Source organism: Geospiza fortis, unplaced genomic scaffold, assembly GCF_000277835.1.
Source record: "Geospiza fortis unplaced genomic scaffold, GeoFor_1.0 scaffold11, whole genome shotgun sequence".
NCBI classification, from domain to species: Eukaryota; Metazoa; Chordata; class Aves; order Passeriformes; family Thraupidae; genus Geospiza; species Geospiza fortis.
The window spans coordinates 10,632,225-10,653,069 of NW_005054304.1; the positions used below are offsets into that span (position 1 = coordinate 10,632,225).

At 37.4% G+C, this 20,845-nt stretch overlaps 1 protein-coding gene across 3 annotated transcripts in view; it reads left to right on the forward strand.

The window, feature by feature from the left end:
- The window catches only part of RAP1GDS1 (Rap1 GTPase-GDP dissociation stimulator 1), a 59,073-nt gene that overhangs the window by 29,391 nt on the left and 8,837 nt on the right, over positions 1–20,845 (forward strand). For 2 of the 3 annotated variants that reach the window (XM_031066358.1, XM_031066357.1), the window contains exons 3-10: positions 3,841–3,987; positions 11,826–11,954; positions 14,247–14,372; positions 16,903–17,046; positions 17,302–17,433; positions 17,846–17,980; positions 19,562–19,687; positions 20,678–20,817. In XM_031066358.1, coding sequence (XP_030922218.1) covers positions 3,841–3,987; positions 11,826–11,954; positions 14,247–14,372; positions 16,903–17,046; positions 17,302–17,433; positions 17,846–17,980; positions 19,562–19,687; positions 20,678–20,817 — 1,079 coding nt within the window. The remainder of the gene's footprint in view (positions 1–3,840; positions 3,988–11,825; positions 11,955–14,246; positions 14,373–16,902; positions 17,047–17,301; positions 17,434–17,845; positions 17,981–19,561; positions 19,688–20,677; positions 20,818–20,845) is intronic. The other variant, XM_031066359.1, reaches the window with a different exon arrangement.

Here is a 20,845-nt window from a genome sequence, read left to right on the forward strand (position 1 = left end):
GGTTTATGCAAGTCAGGGACCTTGATCATGCTGATGGTCTTTTCCTCCCTGACTTGCACCATTTAAACCAATGCAACTATTTAAACCAATAAACTTGTGCAGAACATGAACTGGGGAAAGGATAATTCAGGTATCCAGTTGCAAGACAAAACTAGAAAATTTCAAAGTATAAATCTGATACTTAAAGCCCAAAAGCTTATTTTTAAGAAATGCCATCAAATCATTTTCTAGCTGATCATCTGAGAAATGGGTGTATTTTTTAAGCCTAAATATTTTCTGATGTCTCTTTATATTATGGCACAGCCTTTTTTCCTGACTTAGATTTTTTTTCTTGTTGACCTTTTGTGACTTAATAATTTGTTTTAGGGCTTGGTGAATTAGGGAAAAAAACTCGAGGGAAAGTGATGCAATCGGCTTGGGAAAAGCAAATTGAAACCGCTCTAAATGCTACATTGTAAAGATTTAACAATCCCGTACATTAAAAAAGTTTGATTGTTGACTTTGGGCAGGGTTGAGCAACAGAAAGATTTGACAAGACTATTCATAGAGGGAATGCCAACAGTTACAGTAATTGGATAATCCACTTAAAACCCTTTTTTTGCATAAAACTCCTTTGAACAACTCAGGATAGAAAAAGGGACTGTACTAATTCTTAAAGACAATTGTGTTGAATTGGGCTAGAGCATATTGTGAAGTAATAACTCATCCTGTAATAAATCTTACTGTACATTTTACAGGGAAAAGAATCTGTCTGGTTTCTTAAATTCTCATTTTGGCATCTTCAGACTGCATTACATGTACTTAAAAAAAGCTATACAGCAGCATTGCCCTTTGTGAGCTGCAGAGAAGCATTTTTAAGCAGAAATGTGAATGCTGTCATTAAACTGTTCAATCACTGTTCTCTTAGGAATAGAAAATGTTTATTTAAAAAGGTCACAGGGAAAAAAATTCAACACAGCTTCTGGGAGGCTTGGAAGCACATTAAGTGTGGGAGTTCACAGAGCTGCTGAACTGCAAGGTAATAGTTGGATTGAGAACAAGACTCAGCAACATGCTGTGGGCTTGTTTTGACTGTAAATGATCTGGAGTTTGATGAGTATTCTTATGTGCAAAATCTGTTCCTTAGCAACAGAGGACTAGTGAGAAGCGAGTTGGTGAAATGCACATGAAGCATTCTGAGCCAGGACTACACTTTCTGCTTAGGGATGCTGCAGAGTGTCACATCAGTGCTGGCAGTGGGCAGGCAGGACCTTCAGGGTTTTCCTCTGACATCTGGCACAGGATTCTTTGTGGCCTTGCACTAATGAGCTGAGTTAATCCTCTTGGGCAAAGAAGGCAGCACCAGGAGATCCTAATTATAGCACTCACCCAGGTCTGTTCTTCACTCAGCTGCCTGGGGCAGAGAAGCAGTCATGCAGGGTGAGCTCCAGCATGGGAAGGAGGGAGAGCAACAAACTCAGTTATGGCATCTCCTTTACAAGTCTGCCAGCATATGCAGTCCTGTCAAAGGCTGGCTCTTGCAGCCTGCCACCTTCTGAGGTTCATTTGTACCTAACTTTTTGAGTGTACCATAAGGCCAGACATTTCTTGGAGTGAGATTTGTTTCTGAATCTTCCTGCTTTACTTTTGCAGTCTGTACAGCAGAAGCTGGTGATCTGTTTACTTAACAAAAACATTGTGTAGATAAGAGTTTTGTCATGTATTTGAAGTGAGAGACTGTGCAGCAGTTTTTAACAAACCAGAGAATTTAAAGGATACATGACTTAAATTTTTCATAAAATATTATCACACCGTAATTTTCAGTAGAGTTCTGCCAAATTCTGTCCAGGTAAGGAACTTGGCTTGTAACTATTTTTTTTTGGTGTTTTAACACTTGTTTCCAAACACTCACCAAACTCTACCTTTCTATTATACTTTGCTTACATATTTTACATGTAGTTCATCAACATCAAGACACCGAGTTGAGCTTGACATGTGATTCTTACCTGAATTCATCATCTTTGTTTGTTGATTTAAGTTGCATGATAGTAATTTGAAGACTACATTCAGTCCATCTGATCCAAATCAGTGATTCAGTTTCATTTTGCATACCTGTTTTGATTCACAGAACAGATGAGTTAAATACAAAATCATGTATTTACATAAATTTTCTAGTAAAATATACCAGAAGAGGAAAATAAAGCAGAATGCTTGAATATTCCAACCCAAATTATTTTTATTCTCTGCTGATTTGGTACATGTAAGCGCTGAGTCTAAACACCTGACTATATTGTTTCACTGCATTTTGATGTAGGACTTCCTTTTGTTTCAGCATTACAGCTATGTTTGTTATGGCATCGAGGATCTGAGAAATTTCTTTTCTGTTTGTCCTTTTTTTATTAGTTGCTACTTGACACAGAGTCCTACCTTGAATTTAACTGTTTAATAGATTATAATTTCTCCTTTTTCAAAATGAAATAGACATGCCAGCAGCAAAACAGATCCTGTCCAAGGTGGAAACAGTGATGGCAGTGAATTTATTCTGCAAAATTCTTTCTACTTTGCTAATAATTTAAGACCTGCCAAGAATTACCCTTCCTTCAGCTCCATTCAGCAAATTTTCTGAAGTCCTATATGCAATAATTAGAATCCTGTTCTTTATATATAGTATAAGGGGTATATAAAGATCATGAATGGTATTAACAAGAACTGGAAGATTTAGAAGTTTCTTTTTGCAGAGCAGTGGAACACTTTACAGTGGAAGATCATATTATAAATGTGCACAACCTTGGGTTTCATGCTGAATATGTTGCAGAATGATGAAAACTGGGTGCTTGACCTGCACTTATGATGGGGAGAGAGAGGAGGGATGGTAGAGTGCAAATAACAAGTAGAAGCGGAGATTTGCTTTGGGGCCATGAAGAAATTGAGGAGAGGGCATTATTTTTTCTTATATTGCAAACCTTTAGAGAGTCCCTCCTCCTTCCCCCCAGAAGGTTTTGTTTTCATCCAGATTTTCCAGCTGATTCCAGTGATAGCTCACATGGAAATCTCTCCTTTTGGAAGCCCTGGAATTTAGTTTATTGACTGTTGTCTATTGCTTACTGCTGGGGAAGGAAGCAGTATTGATGATTACCGTAATAGAATGCCTATTTTTCCTTTATTCCTACACCAGATTTGTGTCCAATCTGATTTGTTGTATAGGAAGAGTTCCATACAAAGGTTATGATGTGTTATTTACAACCCTTCAGAACATTGTAGTCTTTTATAGATGCAGAGTAAATTTTTCTTTTAGCCATACAAAAAGTATCTGATTGTGGTATTAAATTTCAGCTACAGAAGTGCAGAGAACATGCTGTGTGGCAGACTGAGTGCATGAACAATTGCCACTGGGAACTAGCACCTCTGTCTGCTTTGTCCATTTTATTCCTCTTTTTGTTTTTAAGTAATGCAAGCAATTTATTTTCTGTATTTCAATTTCTTGATCTGTGTAACAGCAAGAGTAATTTACCTGTATATGGACTAAGCTGTATCAAGTGCTCAGAACCTCCCTCTGGCAAAACTCAGTGCATCTTCAGACTATTATTTATCAGCTCCAGCAGCTCTGCCTCAAACACTGAACTCCTCTACAAAGGTATTAGTGCCAGGTGCTTAATCCTTTTTGTTGTAGGTGTTTTAACTTTCCTAGCTCTGTTGCACTAAAAATTGGCCCTCAGGCATCTCTCTAGATGAATTTGACAACACTGGTGGAATGACTTCACTCTGTTTAAAAGCTTCATTTTGTATGATTACTGTTACGTTCGGGATTCGACGGTGGCGATTGGTTTCATTTTTTTTTTAATGTAACTCTTTGTTTTACAGATGAGGGCAGGAACGCAGTTGACCATGCAGGTGGTGCACATATTGTAGTAGACCATTTAAGGTCACTGTGCAGTAAAACAGATCCAGCCAGTGAGAAGCTCTTGACTGTCTTTTGTGGCATGCTGATGAACTATAGCAATGAGAATGGTAAACAACACTGAAAGTTTGCTTTATGTCTACCAGGAGAACAACCCCAACAAAAAAAGATGAAGTTAAAATCATCTGTAGGTTTACTAAGTTATTCTGAAGAGATCAGGGACCTAATTCACATATACAATCTTCTGTTTCAGTAAAATGATGTTCCCAAAAATACTAGATATTCCTGACACAATTCCATATAACATAAATTGTGTGAAGTTTTAGGATCAGCATCTGGAACTTACTTCTTTGTCTAAAAGCAAAGCATAAAGATGCTTCACACAGATTTACAGAAGCTAATTAGAAGGCTACATTAAGTCCCCTCTCAAGTAGTATCAACATCATAAGACTAATTTGTTGTAGATGTTCAGTGTTGTTAATTATTTAAGGGTGTATATGCCAAACAGTTCTCCTTGTGAAATGTATGTAAAACCATATGTTACATTGTTCTAAAATAAATGGGAAATCATTTATAGGTATGTTCAACACTGTTCTGTGTCTACAAATTATAAGTTTATGTTCATTATCCCATTGATTGGAGATGTTTAGGTACTCATGAGAGTATATTAAATGAGAGTATATTAAATGAGAAACCCTTGACCAATAAAAGTAACACAATAGCATTCTACATTAGTTGTACAAACTAATAGCTAGTTTGCTTCTGCACACAAGTGTTTTAATGTGCCAAAATATATTTACAGCATTCACACATTTTCAAGTTTTCAAAATGAAAATAGGAATACATTAGGAAGGCTACAGAGAGGCTGTTCTCCTGACTTGCAATGGCACAGATTACAAATACAGTTAATAATTATATTGTTTTACATTTCCTGAATTGCAGTGTTTCATCTTAGGAAGAAATATCTTCTTTATTATTTACTCACCATTTCCTGAAAGAAAGCACTTGCTGTAACTCACTTTCCAATCCTATGTCCCCAAAACTTTTCTACTTTTCAGGATGGTCCATAGGCTTTATTGTATACATTTTTAATCTGCTTTATCATCTCTTCTAGTATAGTTTCCATGTGTGTTTTCTGTGCCATCTCTCTGGAGATCTCAGCTCTTTGTGTTACTCATCCAGCTCCAAATATAACTGTTGTATGTGTCTCATCTCCTTCACTTGTTCTTACACTGGGTTTTTTCCTCCTCTTTTCTTTGTATTATCTAAGAATTCTTGTTTACAGTACTTCTTCCATCTTCTCTAAATAGCAACTTTCTAGTTCTTCATTACATATAGTTTCCAGGAACTGTTTTGCTTGACCACTTTGCATGAGTATCACATTTATTATATTTCATCGTGTTAACTCAGTACTTTTCTTTGTTACAATATTTGGAGCAAATATATATTCTCACCTCAAAGCTACCAGAATGTTCTGTATTAATTAAGACTAATGAGCATACAGTAGACTTGGTAGCTCAAGACAGATGAATCCAGAAGCAATGTGTAGAGATACTGTTATCAGTTTTGCTTCAGTGACCAAGCTCCCAGCAGATTTTCTCTAGGAAAACTAATTATGAGATAAATCTCCCAAACAAGCAGCTTCTGAACAGCTTAACTGTTAGGAACATTGAATAAATGACTCCTTCCTTCTAGTAAGAGAGCTTATTCTGATGCAATCAATAAAGCAGTTTGTGTGGTTCAGTGACAGCCAGGAGGATTCACTAGCTGCTCTCCTCTCTGCTAAAGGACATCTTTCATCTCACACTATTCACAGGAGCCACTGAAGCAGTGTCAGAAGTGAGAAATGCAGGAGTATCCCAAGCTCTTCAATCAGGGTGCTCACCAGCCCTGTGTTCTACCATCAGGAAGGAATGCTGGGAGTTTACCAAACTTCCACCTTACCCCACACATTTGGTTGTCTCCATGAGGAAGGGTCCCTTTTGTAGGAACCCAGCTCATGTTTGGCCCAGCATTCATGGGTAGACTGTGTAAGATTTGTGTCCTCTAGATTTGTGTCCTTCAGCACCTTCGTAAAATGTGACATCATGATGTTAAATCATACAACTGCTGAGCCTTTCTTATTCTCACAAATTGTGAATTTGCTCACTGACTGGGGCAACCATTAAATTAAACCCCAAATAATATGACAAATCAATATTTTTTTAAAAAAGAAAAGTGATTTATAGGACTAAATTTTTAGAAGAAAATTTAGTGACCATACCTGTAGCATGTGAATGGAAAAATGGGTAGTTGACCTCTCTTGCCAGTTTTAAGAGTCACAAGTACAGTTGGACTGTAATTGTGAGCTGGTCTAAAAATATCACCTGTGGGCCATCATGAATTTTCAGGACAGCAGTCAGGGTCAACTAGGAGCCTGAGTCAACCACACACTTCCATGCATTGCAGCAGCAGGTGAATAATATTCTGACTAAATGCAGTTCTTTGCTGACCTGTTAAACATCAAAACTGAGACTGCCGTGACAGTTCATTGTTCTCACAACTTAGTGAATACCATTTTTGGGATTTACTTGCAAAGGTTTGATCCCAGCTACTTACAAAGAAGATAAAACGCTGCACTGGTTTTGCTGAAGGATGAGCAGTAAGGCATTGCAGCCTAGAGTCACAGATTTCTTTGTCCGTAGTTATGGAAACCAATTGGACAAAAATAAAAGAAAATATATTAGGGAAGGAGGAAGTGTTTCAGTCTTTGAAATAGCACTTCTACATTCTCTTCTCATGTTTCTATAATCTTTTCTAGCTTGGCATGCTGTGTTAAAAAGTTACAGGTGGGGACTTGGAAGATTTCTTTAACTGCTCTTAATGACTTGCACTCTTTTAATTTGTACTAGCTATCCAGATAAGGACCATTATAGCACAGTTGGTTCTTAGTTGCATCTAATTATCTGTGAACACCCTAATATTTTCTAATCATCAGCATTTTATGAGCAAAAGAGTATATAAATTGTCTTAGTTGATTCCAAACAGTTTGCCATTCCAAGTCAGCTAATTGCCTTCTTTTTCCAATAGCTACCACTTCATTATTAGTAACTATCAACTGCCTTATTTTTTTAAACTTGAGAGACTCAATCTTGAGTACTTTAAGGGATTTATCACACATGAGTTTTACAAAAAAGGCAACTAAGGAGCACCTACAAGTAAGACTTCCTTTTCCTAAACGGAGCAAATTAATGGAACATTCTTGTGTCTCATCCTGATTCTGGACACTCAGCTTGCAATTGTAACTCCAGTTATAACAGTGTTGTCTAAGCTTTAAAAATAGGATTCCTTTTACAAGGTTCTTGTGTCATCTGCTTGTGTTCAGGAATTATTTTTGCTTACTGTCTCTCAATTCTTTCTTTGCTTCCTTGGTATCTTATAATGTCAATAGTAACTACAGTTGTTAAGACAACAAACTCAAACTTTGGCATTTCTTGCAGTTCTTTTAAGCTTAAAAAAAAAGGTGCTGATATTTAATTGCACTGCTAGAAATTAGAGGGTTTTTTCTGATTGGAAACAGAAAAACCTTCATCCTTCAGCCCAGGTTATCTCGACCCTCTTGTCATAATTTTATTTTACTACCCAAATTCAATCAGACACAAATAGCTCATCCCTGCTTTCAGTTATTAGCTTCTGTGTAGCCATTTATCTGCTTGAGAGCAAGAAGCAAAGCAGGCTTGGATAAAGAGGGGAAAACTAATAACTAATCTAATAAAACTAACAATCATATGCAAACACTCCTGTAAAAGACTTAGAAATATGAATGGTTATTCTGCAGATCCCATAATCCTGTGAGGCAAGACTATTTGCAAGTAAATGGGATCAGTCCATAAGGTAACAAATTGTCTCTTGAGATCTCTAAAACAAACCAGGAAGGCTTTTTAAAGAATTGCAGAAATTATGGAAGAACTAGGCCAATTGGCTTATTAGATAGTCAAATTGGAGATCGGGAGTTAACTGGATACAGTATGCATGTGTGGAAGTATATGTACATTTATATATGTGAGCTTATATATGTAGATAAAAATAATTACCTTTATAGATTGCTGCCTCATTTCATTTCATAGCAAACTTCAGTCTGTCGAGATTGTCTTTCCTTCAGCACTTTCGTAAAATGTGACATCCTGATGTTAAATCATACAACTGCTGAGCCTTCTTATTCTCACAAAACTCTTAGCAACTGGAATGAATGTTGGTGTCTGATGTGCACTGTTGACCATCTGCAGAAGTTATGTAAATATACAAAAAACGAAAGGGAGATTTATGGCACCATTATTATGGTCTACAGCAATATTTCAGTAATGCTTCCTCCTAAGACTTACCTTTGCTAATTTTCATGCTTGTCATTTTGTTTCATTTACATCACAGCTAGAGATGCCTAGCATGCTCAAGACCTAAATATACTGAATTGCAAAGTAACCTAAAGTATGCAAAAGCAGATAAAAAGTATGTTCCCTACGACAGTGAGATAATCAATAGAATGACTTTTATGTTCTGTCATGATTTAACATAGCTGTGGGGATTGCAAGCAGGTTTCTCTAGGGTATGAAATTATGCCATCAATTTGTACAAAACTACTTTTCCTTCAGTATTATAATCACAGTTATTGATGGGACACAAATGATGAGTTTTTTTCTGAAACTCTTTTCAAAATCATGAATTAGCCTAAATCAGCATTTTTAACTAAAATGCCCCCAATAAAGTTCTCAATTTGGGATATTCTCCTCAGATCTTACTCTTTGGAGTTTCCATGTGTGTCACCGAAGGACATGGAGCCATTGAAATTCAAGTTTTAGGTAGGTAATCTTTGTGCTGGCGCATGTATTGATTGCCTTTTATCTACCTGTATATGCATCTGTACAGCATCACTGTCAGTGCTTTTCACCCCTAAAGAACACACAGACATAGTGCAACACATGATAGTAGTGTAAATTGTGGTTTTAAGTCATAAATTCAGGAGAGGCATTCAGTTTGTCATGCTTCCTGCTCTCTGTGCATAAAGTTCTGCTTAGAAAGTGGAGAGAAGTGCTGTTTCACCCTGAAACACAACATTGCCTGGCATCATGGCTCACTTTAGTCCTGTGTCAGGCAACTGATTGTAGGATGGATGCATGTTTCCCCAAAATGATCTCCTGCTCTAGCAGGACATTTACCCTTCCTGCAGTGAAAGGCCAAGATACACAGTTAGTCCAAGTTACCCAGTCCGAGGTTTTCCTAGGGCAGAGAAAGAACTGCTGGCAGTTCCTCCAGCTGAGACTGAACCACTTGGATATTTTTAATTTATCTGAAATAAAAAGTGCTGTAAGTCTCCATACCAGTGAGGTGCCTGATACTTTTCTCTTAAAATGCTTAATAGACTTTGCTACAGAAAGAGCCTCCTGTTGATGATAATGACAGATGTAAATGTCAGGTCCAGAATTTGTATGGCAAGCCCAGGCTTAAGTATAAACATTGCAAATAGCTGCTGGCAGCCTTTTATTTTCAAAGGTCTTGCTTCCTTTGTGACTCACAGGGTTGCCCTGTCTTTGTCAAAGGAGAAAATTTTAAGTTTTAAATTAACACTTACTGCTGTTAAGGCAATGTTTACCTTATTGTCAATTCTTGTAATGCCATTCTTATCACTGTAGATATTTCCTGTACTCAGGTGCCATCCTTCTACTCTGGGAAAATCAAACTGGTATGGAGTCTGACATATAATACCTGACTTTTGACCCAATACAATTGTTCTTTCTTAGTATATGGGTTTTTTTCTTTTTTTTTAGTTTGGAAATTCTAGAGGTCCTTTAGTCAGTGCACTCCATGCTCTCTTGAACAATCATATATCTTTCTATCTGACTGTTAAGATTCCTATTTCCTTTCAAAGATTATGTGGTTTCCCTCCATGCTTTTTATATATTTTGTATTAAGAAAGAGACAGCAGAACTAAAAACCTGCTCAAAATGGAGAGTTTATGCTCCTGATGTTGGAATGAAGTCCATAGAGATTGTCTCTTTATCCATTACAGTTGGATAAAGAGATTTTTAGAGTGACTAAAAGTATAGTCTAGTAACAAAACAATTTCTTTCCAAATAATTTTCTATGGCATTTGTGGTTTGTGTCTTTGTTCTCCCACTCTCCATGACAACCAGTTTTCCTTCAGAATTTTTAAGTGTTTAGAGGGGACAATCACAAACGAAGGACAAAAACAGGTTATTTACCAGTAACTTGAGTTCTCCTACACAACAATTTTCTCTGTAGAACCATTCCAGCTCCCTCTCTCCCCAGGTTTCCTATTGAAAGACAGATTTTTCCAGTCAGTTTGGAATGAAGTAGGAGGGTGTAGTAGTGACTCACACATCTGCCAGAGGTAAAATGGCATTCAATGCATGCGCTAGTACAATTTGTACTTACCTGAAATTTGACAACTTCAACAGCTCTTTGGTGTCTGACATGGTGTTCTCATAAATTTCACTAAAGACCATGAATCTGTGGAACAGGTAATCCCTCCCCTCAAAAAAGGAAATTCAGTTACTGGTAAGTAATACAGTTTTATTAAAGATGTCAAGCCATAAGGATTCCTGCTCATCCCCAATAACCTATAATAACCATGCCATTTACTTACTTGGTATACCAAATTCATAATTATTATCAAAGTATTTTATACTGAGTACAAATGAGCTAAACATTCTGGAATCTTTCATAATTTTCATTATATGAAAATTTCAAGGAGTTTTTTGAGAACATGAGATGATTCTAAATTTGCTAAACTTCAGATGTCATATGTTTTTATCTCCCTGTAAAAATCTTCATTTTTTATGGCTCTCATGCCACAGATATAAGAACTCCAACTGATTTCAGTTGCCTGAAATTAATTCCTTAACAAGAAAACCACACTAAAAAAACCCCCAACAACTAAACAAAACAAAGAAACAAACAACAACAACAAAAAAACCCCACCCCAGAAATTACCAGTAGGGCTTGACCAAAAGCCAAATTAAGTAATACAGTTCTCTTGACATCACTGGGCTTTGGATCCTTGTCTTTTGACTATGTAACATTTAAACATAGTTGAAGTGCTTTAGAAACAAAGGAAAAAAAGATGCTTAGGAAAATTACTAAACAACATCTGGTGTGTTTATGTCTGCTTCATTCTATTCAACTGTGAAACAATGTTTTTCTTCTTTGCTATGTTATAGGTAAAATGTGTAAGAGGAAATACTGTTATAAATAATCTTTTAAACCAATCATGTTTCTGCCTAACCATCAGAGCATCTTTCTATTTGCAGACACCTAGGAGCAATACTTTTCTTACTTGTAAATACTATAAACTTTCATCCTATGCAAGAAATTATCAGAATGGCTTCTAAGAACTTTTCTTAAACCTTCCATTTTTTGTCTTTATTAAACTTTCTTTTTTCTCAAGCTCTTCATAATCTACATTGTGACTTCCTGTGTTTATGAAACTTTTCATGTTTATTTCAGTGCCAGTTTATATTCATTCTAATTTTAATTTTCCAGTTTTGATCTTTAATTTTAAAAAGACTATATAGAAAAAGCTCTCAGATAAATCACTGTTTCATTGACCTTGTTCAGGTCAATTTCAGTCAGCTAATCTCAGTGAGCCCAGAATCAAACCTGACATTTATTAGGAACCTGATAACCACAAAATTGTCAGTAGCTGCATAATTCACTATACCCTATGAACAGATCAGGAAAGAGTATTTCTGGAATTACACTCCACTACCAGGGACAAGAATTATGAGTCCATATCTCAAATCTGAACCAAATCCTAGTCTGAAGAGTAGAGGAGACAGACATTTTCATGCTGCTTAGCCTAGAAGTTGCTTTGTGTGAAAAATGCTTTTTTGGTTAAAAGAACAGTACTAAGAAGAGAAATGCTAATTCACTCTTGTACTCTCTTTTTATGTAGATACCTTGCAGTCACAGCTTATCAATATGGGTGTTATTCCTACGTTAGTGAAATTGTTGGGCATTCATTGCCAAAATGCAGCTCTGACAGAAATGTGCCTTGTTGCATTTGGCAATTTAGCAGAACTCGGTAAGTCCACGATACTAATCTCAAATTTACATACAGTTTTCATAATGTTCAGTCTTAGTTAAAGACTAAAAAAGCTCATTCAAGTCCTTTTGGTACATTCAATAATAACAGACAAGTAATTTTTGCTTATTTTCTCTAGAATATATAGTTGTCTCTTTTTTTTCCCCTTTCAGTAACTGAAATTTATTTGGGTACTTAATTCAACCTTATGTTTTATGTTACTGTGCTTCAGTTCAACTAAGCACATTTTAAATCATCTGAACAGTATTTCCATAGCACTGTTTACTAAATGTGAATTATTTATTAATTATATAAATAGTGTGTCCTGGTGTAGCTCCACAAAGTTTTATCGAGATTAAATTTGGCTCATGAAAATCTCAGAATGAAATTGAGGCAGGCACAGTCGTTAATCTGCATATACAGTATTATTTTAGGTACAGAATTTTAATATACTCTAGTATTTAGACTAAATCCATGTATGAATCATGAATAGATGTTAATTTTAGTTAGAACTCCATTTAAATTGAAGTTTGTGGCCCTGCTTTGATCTAATGTCTTTTCAAGCAGATCAGTTTTCATTGGAATTCAACCATGTGTAAATCAATGGGTTGTTAAGGCCTATGTTTTATTAACATTTGTGGTTTATGTTGTTCTTTTGCTAACATATTTGGAGAAATTCTAGTTTTATGAGTTGGGATTTTTTTACACTGGAGTAAATACGTAGCACTTACAATATCATCTAAGAACATTCAGCAGTTCAAAATATGAAAAATATGTCTCTGAGTTTGTAGTACTTGGTGGCCTGAGTTCACAGATTTCAAGGCCAGAGAAAGTATCATGTTACCTAGTTTCATTTGATCATACACATAAATTTATTTACAGGAGATAATTCTTAACAAATCACCATCAGAAAAAGCCATCAAGGTAGCGCTAAATTAATGAATCAGAGGCCTGCAGGTTGGGCACTGTGTACTGTGTCTGCACAGCAGAAATTATAAGAGTCATACGCTGCAAGTTCTAATGTTTAAATGCAACCAAAACCATAATGATATTAAATATGATAAATGGTAGACTCACTGAGAATTTCCTTCCCCTCTTTGGAAAGATCCAGCTCTCTCTTGTTGAGTAATGAGAACCATGGGAAAGAAACTTTACAGCTGCTACTTCCCTTCCAGTACATACACATTGAAAAGGTGCTCGTTCTTTAAGACTGGCACAAAATTAATCTACTTTGTAATACTTTATTCTCCCTTAAGCAGTAGTCAATCACATTGTAACTGTATTGTTTTATTTTTGCCTTGTAACTTCAAGGAATTTTTTAGGTGAGGTTATCATTTTTCATCACTTACGAGACAACAGCATTGCACGAATCCCTTGAAAAGCATTATATTACTCTAATTCTGTGTCAAAGCAGGGCACAAACCAGTGACGGATCTGCTAAAATACTGGAAAGATCAAACTCCATATAGAATATGCTATACAACCATGCACAGTGAGAGAAAATTATGAGATGTGCACAAAAGTGTCCAGGATTGCAGTTCATTCTTTTCCCAAGTCCTTGGGGTCAGTTCTACAGTAAAGTAATCCCTAAGCATCTGTCACAGCAACAGCAAAGGTGCTGGAAGGTTTTCTGGCTACAGATGGCCCTCAGGAGGTGGCAACTGGAGAATGCAGAACACCAGCCCTACCACCTGCAGCCCTTGTAATACTGCCAGTGAGGAGGAATATGATACAGGCAATGGAATAAGAGATGCTTTTGTTGAATGTACATTTGAAGACCTGCTGGCTAATCTGGTAGGAACCTCGCCCATCTGTAAAACTGCTTTATGCTGTATCTGTGCAGTATGAGATGGCCCAGCAACAGCCACACACAGATTTCAAAAGGAATGTCACCATCATGAGACCATGTAAATATTAAAGCATTTGGTGCAAATCTTCATCTCTCCCACAGAAAATGTAGTATATAACCTGCTCTTCTTTCTATTAAGATGAGGGAAATCAAAGACTTCTTTTTGTACTATAGCTAGCTTATATTTTGGTGGGACAAGCCAGACCAAACAGCCTTGAATCATATATTTATATATTTTTAACAGCCTTAACCATAACTATTTCAGGTCAGCACATTTAAAGTGTTAGACATTTATCTCTTCATTTTGTGACAAGCATGAGTCTATTGCTCTTGTCTGTGAAGAGCAGTTAGTCATCTTGCTGAATAAACCTGGAAACAAAGAGAAAAAGTAGTTCTTGTGCTGTTTGTTTACTTTGCACTGATTTTCTCCTTTTGCTTCACAGAGTCAAGTAAGGAGCAGTTTGCCTACACAAACATTGCTGAAGAGCTTGTGAAACTGTTCAAGAAGCAAATAGAGCATGATAAAAAAGAGATGATTTTTGAAGTTTTGGCCCCCCTGGCAGAAAATGGTGAGAATTTTTTTTTCTTATTCTATCTTTTACTCGTTGTCTTATGTGTATTGTTTGTTTCAGTATATCGGTGTGTTTTTCGGACATTAAATGCAGAGAAATGGGCTGTCTCCTTCCAAAGCCACCACAGCTGATCCATGTGATTGTAGTGTCATGAAAAGTGAATGGGTCTTAATTGTTGAGCATATGACAGGAGCCAGCACATTGTTAATGCTAATTCCATCACTGATTCACTCTGTATACAATTATGTTATATTTTATTGCCTGTGCCCACAGTGGGAATATCAAAAGCTGCTTTTTAGTGAGCTTCACAACATTTGTCTGCAAGCATTGGCTCAAGTGTTCATAGACCATTGGAGCACCAGGACATCATTTCCTGGAATCACAGAGCCTCTGGCAGTTCCATTTCCTATAACACTATTTTTGTTAGGGGCATGTCAATTGCAGGGCTAAGGGCTGGACACTCTGCCCTTACTGTTCATTGAGAGATCATATGAATTTAATTTGGGTGTTTGGTGGTGTATCTTACATAGCCCCAGGCAGCCCCGGGGAGTTTGACTCACTGCTCAAGCCAGAGCAGGAATCGATGTGCACCCCTGATCACCCCTCCGGGATGTTCCTCCAGAGGAACAAGGGATCAAACAAAGGTTGCTTGTACAATGTATCATCTGCCCTTGACGGAAATAAAGTAATGAGTTAACAAGAGGAGATGGACAGATGGGGGAAGCACTCTAACCTCATTTTAACTACTTCAGCATTAAAGCTTTTTTTAATTGAATAGATTGTTAGATAGAACTGCAAACTCAGATTTATGTTTCATCCATTCCGTTGTGCATGCACACTCTGTGTGTGTCTGTTTTACAAAGTATAAGTCAGGATAAACTTTCATTTCAATTTAAAAAGGTACTTTGACTTTTAAGTGGCATGGAAAATCAATTCCTTTTTTCAGCTCTAAAAATGCACATCTTTTCCAAAATATATAATCTACTATATAATAACTTAAAATCTACTCTAAGGTAGTTCCATCCTCAGAATGACACAAAACAGGGTTGAACTTTTTGTGTGTTTGATATATGTCAGTTCAAATGCTCGATTTTTCTTAGAGTAAGTTTTTTAGTTGCAATAAGATTTGAGAAATTCACTGCTGCTGACCCTGACTCAGATGCTCAGATGTTGACAGGTAGTCAGAAAAACATTTCCACTGTGGATTGAAGGCATACATAAATGAGTTCACTTTGCTGGTACTGTTTAGGTGCTTTTCATTGTAGATAATTAGCAATAGGTCAGAAGGGAAAAACATCTCAATTAAGTATTTGCAGAGTCCGGATTTTGGTGGTTGGGGTGTTTTAAGGTTTTTTTATAATTTACTTGTTGATTAAGCATGCTAGTGTAGCAATTTCAATTTCAAATCACAGAACATCTGCAACCCTGTATTCTATAGCTAAGGGTATTCTCTACTTTTTAAAGCACCTCAGTGCAAAAGAGCCTATTAAAAAAAATCCCAGCTGGAGATTTTGCATTTCCTTACAAAGTTCACGAGAAGGTCGGCCACTCTTAAAGGAACAATGAATTTCACTGAGGCAAAAAGCCTCGTGACACCAGGAAACTGAGAGTCAGACACATCCTTCACCAGAGGTAGAACACACTTCCTCTCCCAAGTGTGGTTTGTAAACTGTATGAAAAAAATATTTCCAAAGCCCTGGCCTAAAAATATTTTAACTTGGATTAACACCTTTTTGCAAAAATACCATTTCATGTAGAAAACTGAGAGAAATCCACTTCTTTTGCACACTTCTGCAGAGCTTCGTGACTATTTTTCAAAACCAGCCTGCAAAAGCTACCAGAATCACTTCCATGTATGAAGAGACCTCACATAGCTTAAGACAGCCTGCCATTCCCTCTTAACAGAAATGGAGTTTAGGCATGTAAAGAAGATTCCAAGGGAAATATCTGTTAAATATTTTGTTATTTTAGAAAAAAGAGAAAAAAATATTGTTCCCAGATTTTATGTCACTTGAAAAAAAAATATTACCTTCTCAAGCCTTGTTTTGAATAACAACTAAATTAGTTTGCCTCATCAGTTTCCAGAACAAACTTCTCTGCCAACCCAACCTTTTGGATTTGACCTTTCTGCACTCCTCCTGCAGCCCTTTCAACAAATGGCAGATATACTGTCTGTCTTTGGAAAGAAGGAACACAGCCCAGTCCTTATGAGTCTGCTGCGCCATGACTGAGGTGCTAGAAGTTTGCTGTAGAGAAATATCCTCATTTTTAGAAGTCAAGAGCTCCATACACCTTCAGCTTATGACTGTGCTCTAAAGGAAGTCCAGAGCCAGAGAGAGCCTGTTAGATGAATAATAACAGAAGTTGGCCATAAGAATTTCAAATAAAGAACTTGTGGTTTTATGTACACAAGTTGTCAGTGAAAACACTGACATCACTGTTTCTTACAGTCCATCCTGCATATGTGTGTAGGACAGATGCATTTAAAATCCTGATTCTGACTCCTATTATCCATGCTATTTTCCAGATGTCATTAAACTGCAGCTGGTTGAAGCTGGTTTGGTGGAGTGCTTACTTGAGATTGTCCAGAAGACTGTGGACAGTGACAAAGAGGATGATATTGCAGAGCTTAAAACAGCTTCTGATCTTATGGTTCTATTATTGCTTGGAGGTAAGGATGGACTCTCATTATGTTCTGCAAAGCAACAGCAGACACAATCCTGTTTGGCTGCTGAATTTCACTATTTATTAATTTTCTAAATAACCTAGATGACCTGCTGCACACCAGGCAAACATTTAACAGGTCAGATTTTGTCCCTCATTGCAGGACTGGATTAATTGTAGTGAAACCAGCAGAGCTTCACAAATATAAAGAGAATTTTCTCTAACACTTTGGCTTGCTGACTCTCTGTGCTTTTTACCCCAGATGAATCCATGCAAAAGTTATTTGAAGGAGGAAAAGGCAGTGTGTTCCAAAGAGTACTTTCATGGATTCCTTCCAATAGTCATCAGCTACAGCTTGCAGGAGCACTGGCTATTGCAAATTTTGCCAGAAATGGTAAGAACATGCCATAATAGCTTATGTAAATTTATGTGTTCTCCTCTATCATGCTCTGTCTGTAGAGCTGCAAACAAGAACTGTGTTGCAGTAAAGCTGCTGTTGAGTTCCACAGCAACATCACTAGTTTTAAACTTAACTTTAAACTTTACTCAAAAGCATTAAACCTACTTTAAAAATATTATTTTGCATGTGTAGAGGGGTAAAGGGGATTTCTACCTTCTTCTGATTTCTTCTCTCGCTCTTGTAAGTTTGTCATGAGCACTGCAATTCTCACAGATGATAGTGGTCAAATTCTCAACAATGAAATCTAAAAAGGAGCAAGGAAACAACCCTTCTATTCATAAGAAGCTGTTGTAAAAATCTTAGTAATAATCTTCCCTTCACGAATGACTTGTTACATCTCACACAGACGGAAACTGCATCCATATGGTGGATAATGGCATAGTTCAAAAGCTGATGGATCTGCTAGACAGACATGTGGAGGATGGAAATGTAACTGTGCAGCACGCTGCACTGAGTGCTCTCAGAAACCTGGCTATTCCTGGTAAGCCTCTCTTTGGATTGCTAACCACCCGAAGGTGAAATTCTGTTCTCCCACTGTACCCCCCAGGGAATGTGGGTGGGAGCACTGACTGACAGTCCTAGAGGCAGGTCAGACTGCTGCTTTTCATTCTGGCCCATCACTGCTTTGTGTCTGTTGCACAGCAGTTCAGAAAAGCAGTTCTGAATACATCACAGGCATAGTGACTGTCCCTTGCCACTCTGATCCCACAGTATCCTCCACCAAAGAAAGGGCATCCTTGTAATTGGTGAGGAGCTGAGGAGGCCTTGAATATGATTTCTCAACCCTTTTTGTCCAGAGCACTGCATATTTATTTTTCTTTCTGCTTGCTTCATTTGCAATCTGTCTCACAGCTGAGGGGCCCCACCAGAGAACAGTGCCCACTTTGTTAAAACACTGCATCTTACTTAAGACACTGAAAATTGCCAAATTAGAGCTGGAGGTAGACTGACAGAATAGCTAGCCTATTGCAATTAGTTACTGTTTGTTGGCAGTAAGCTGAATGCTGATTTTGTCATTTTTAGTAACTTAATTTGTGTGAGTTTTGATTACCCAAGCATAAAGGTAGAGCATGCACACAAAACAACAAAGCAAATCTGTAACACTTGTGTATGGTTTCTTGTGCCAAGCCAAAAATAAGTCTTTCGTCCATATAACCTTATTTTACTAGTTTTGGTTTTGACAAATCCTAACTTCTAGATATGATCATGCATACATAACTAAACTCACTGAGGTTTAGCAGTATTCCATTTGCTTACCTTTCTCAGGTGAGTCATTCTTTTCACTTCCATCAGTCAGCTTCCCTGTAGCCTGTGCTGAAGGGTGTCTGCCAGAGACCTACATCACCATCCCTGTACATTGTTACAAAGAAACGAGCAAGTAATAACTGACCTCAGTGATTAGCTCTGTGTCAAAACACTATTTCAAATACCTAATAACTATTTTTTTCCAAGTACACTACTGGGCAAGGTTTGCACCTTAAATGCATTTCAGAGTGCTCTGTGAAAGTGGAGAACATGGACTAGTGGAAAGGATGAAACAGAGGTTGTAGAGGGGAAGAAGGCAACAAAAGACTACAGACTCCAGGCATGTCAGGCTAGAGTGTTATTTGTATGAAGTATTGGAACTGGGTAAGAGGTTATTCTGCTAATTGGATGCTTTGCTCTGCTAATTAGTTCCTTTGCCTGTGAGAAATAGAAGAGTGTGGTTGGGACTCAGAGAAGTTTCCTCCTATTTGGGGGTGCAAGTATTAGCCTGGGCTCCTGCCTGATGCATTTTGTGGAAGATACCTTTCCTACACCAAAGGGAGGAGTCTACCGCTTTGGTGGTGCTCAAGCTGAATACAGAAATATAGATGTGCATGCTAGGAAAAAGCACTTAATTTCACAGGAACCATGACATTTTTCCACAACACAGTATCACCAGCGCACACTGTTCCTGAAGTCTATGCTCACAACCTCTTTTTCAAACCACGTCTGAAGATTTGCTTCCAGTCCAGCTCTGAAATTAACTGCACCTTCCAGAAATGTTTTTGAGATCAATCCCTGTTCTTTATTCATGCAGTTGTAAATAAGGCTAAGATGCTATCAGCTGGTGTTGCAGAAGCTGTATTGAAATTTCTCAGATCGGAGATGCCCCCCGTTCAGTTCAAGCTGCTGGGAACATTAAGAATGTTAATAGATGCACAAGGTAAAAATAAACTGTTCTCTATGTTAAGTGATTCTCTTTGGTTCAGTCTGTGATACGCTGCCAAGATTCTTAAATGAGAGAAGCAGAGTTTTTATAAATTTCATTCCTGAAGTCATGGAATAAATCTAATACATATGCAAAAGGAGAGGAATATGGGTTGATTTTTTTTTTCAGAACTCCTAAACTGACTACCAGGGACCCTCAAATAGGTGTCAAATGCTTATTTCTTTTTGAACTTTTTTACACTGTCACGTTACAAGTGTATATTGAGGTGTGAGTGTTTTGAGCTACCACTCCTGTTTTGCTGTTCACTTACTGTGTTCCCTGGCTGTACCTCGGTCCTTGGAACAGGATAATACTCTACTAATTGATAGACTGCAATTCCAAAAAGAAAAAGCACCTTTTAGTTACCAACTTGTTCCAGGATGAGGATTTATAAAATCAGAAGTCTGCTAAAAATCAGAAATAGTTCATGAGGTAAATTAGCTGTGTATTTATTTTTGACTCAGTCCTACAGATTTTTTCAAAAGATCCATTCTAGTTCTAGCAAAGCATTGGATGTGAAATAGACTTTTTTTGAAGAAACTTACGTGACTTACAGTCTATCAAACCTGATCTAACTGACCACAGTGCTCCCTTCTGGCAGCAGTCCCTCCTGTTTTTTAATACTTGAGCTGGCTCACAGCTCAGCTGGGGGTGTGATATCACCTGTATTTTCCCTGCTCTTCATCAGTGCACAAGCTTCATTAACTGGGCTGATAAGTTGTTTCAAAAACTGGATTATGAATGTTTTTCTGAATTTTTTTTATTTCTTTTCATTTTGACTGGCTTTACTTGCTTCAATGCAATCTAGACTTTTCCCACTGGTAGTGCAGGCTAGTGAAGTTCTTCTAACTCCTCCAAGTTAGTAACTTTCAGCTTGTTTTTCTAGCACTTGCTTAAAAAAAGTGACTACCTTTTTGTTGTGTTGTTGGCTCCGGCATCATGTAGCAGAAGCAGCTGAACAGCTGGGCAAAAACGTAAAACTGGTGGAACGCTTGGTGGAGTGGTGTGAAGCCAAGGATCACGCAGGTGTGATGGGAGAGTCCAACAGACTACTTTCTGCACTTATACGACACAGCAAATCAAAAGTAAGTTAGTGGACAAAAAGGTCAGCTT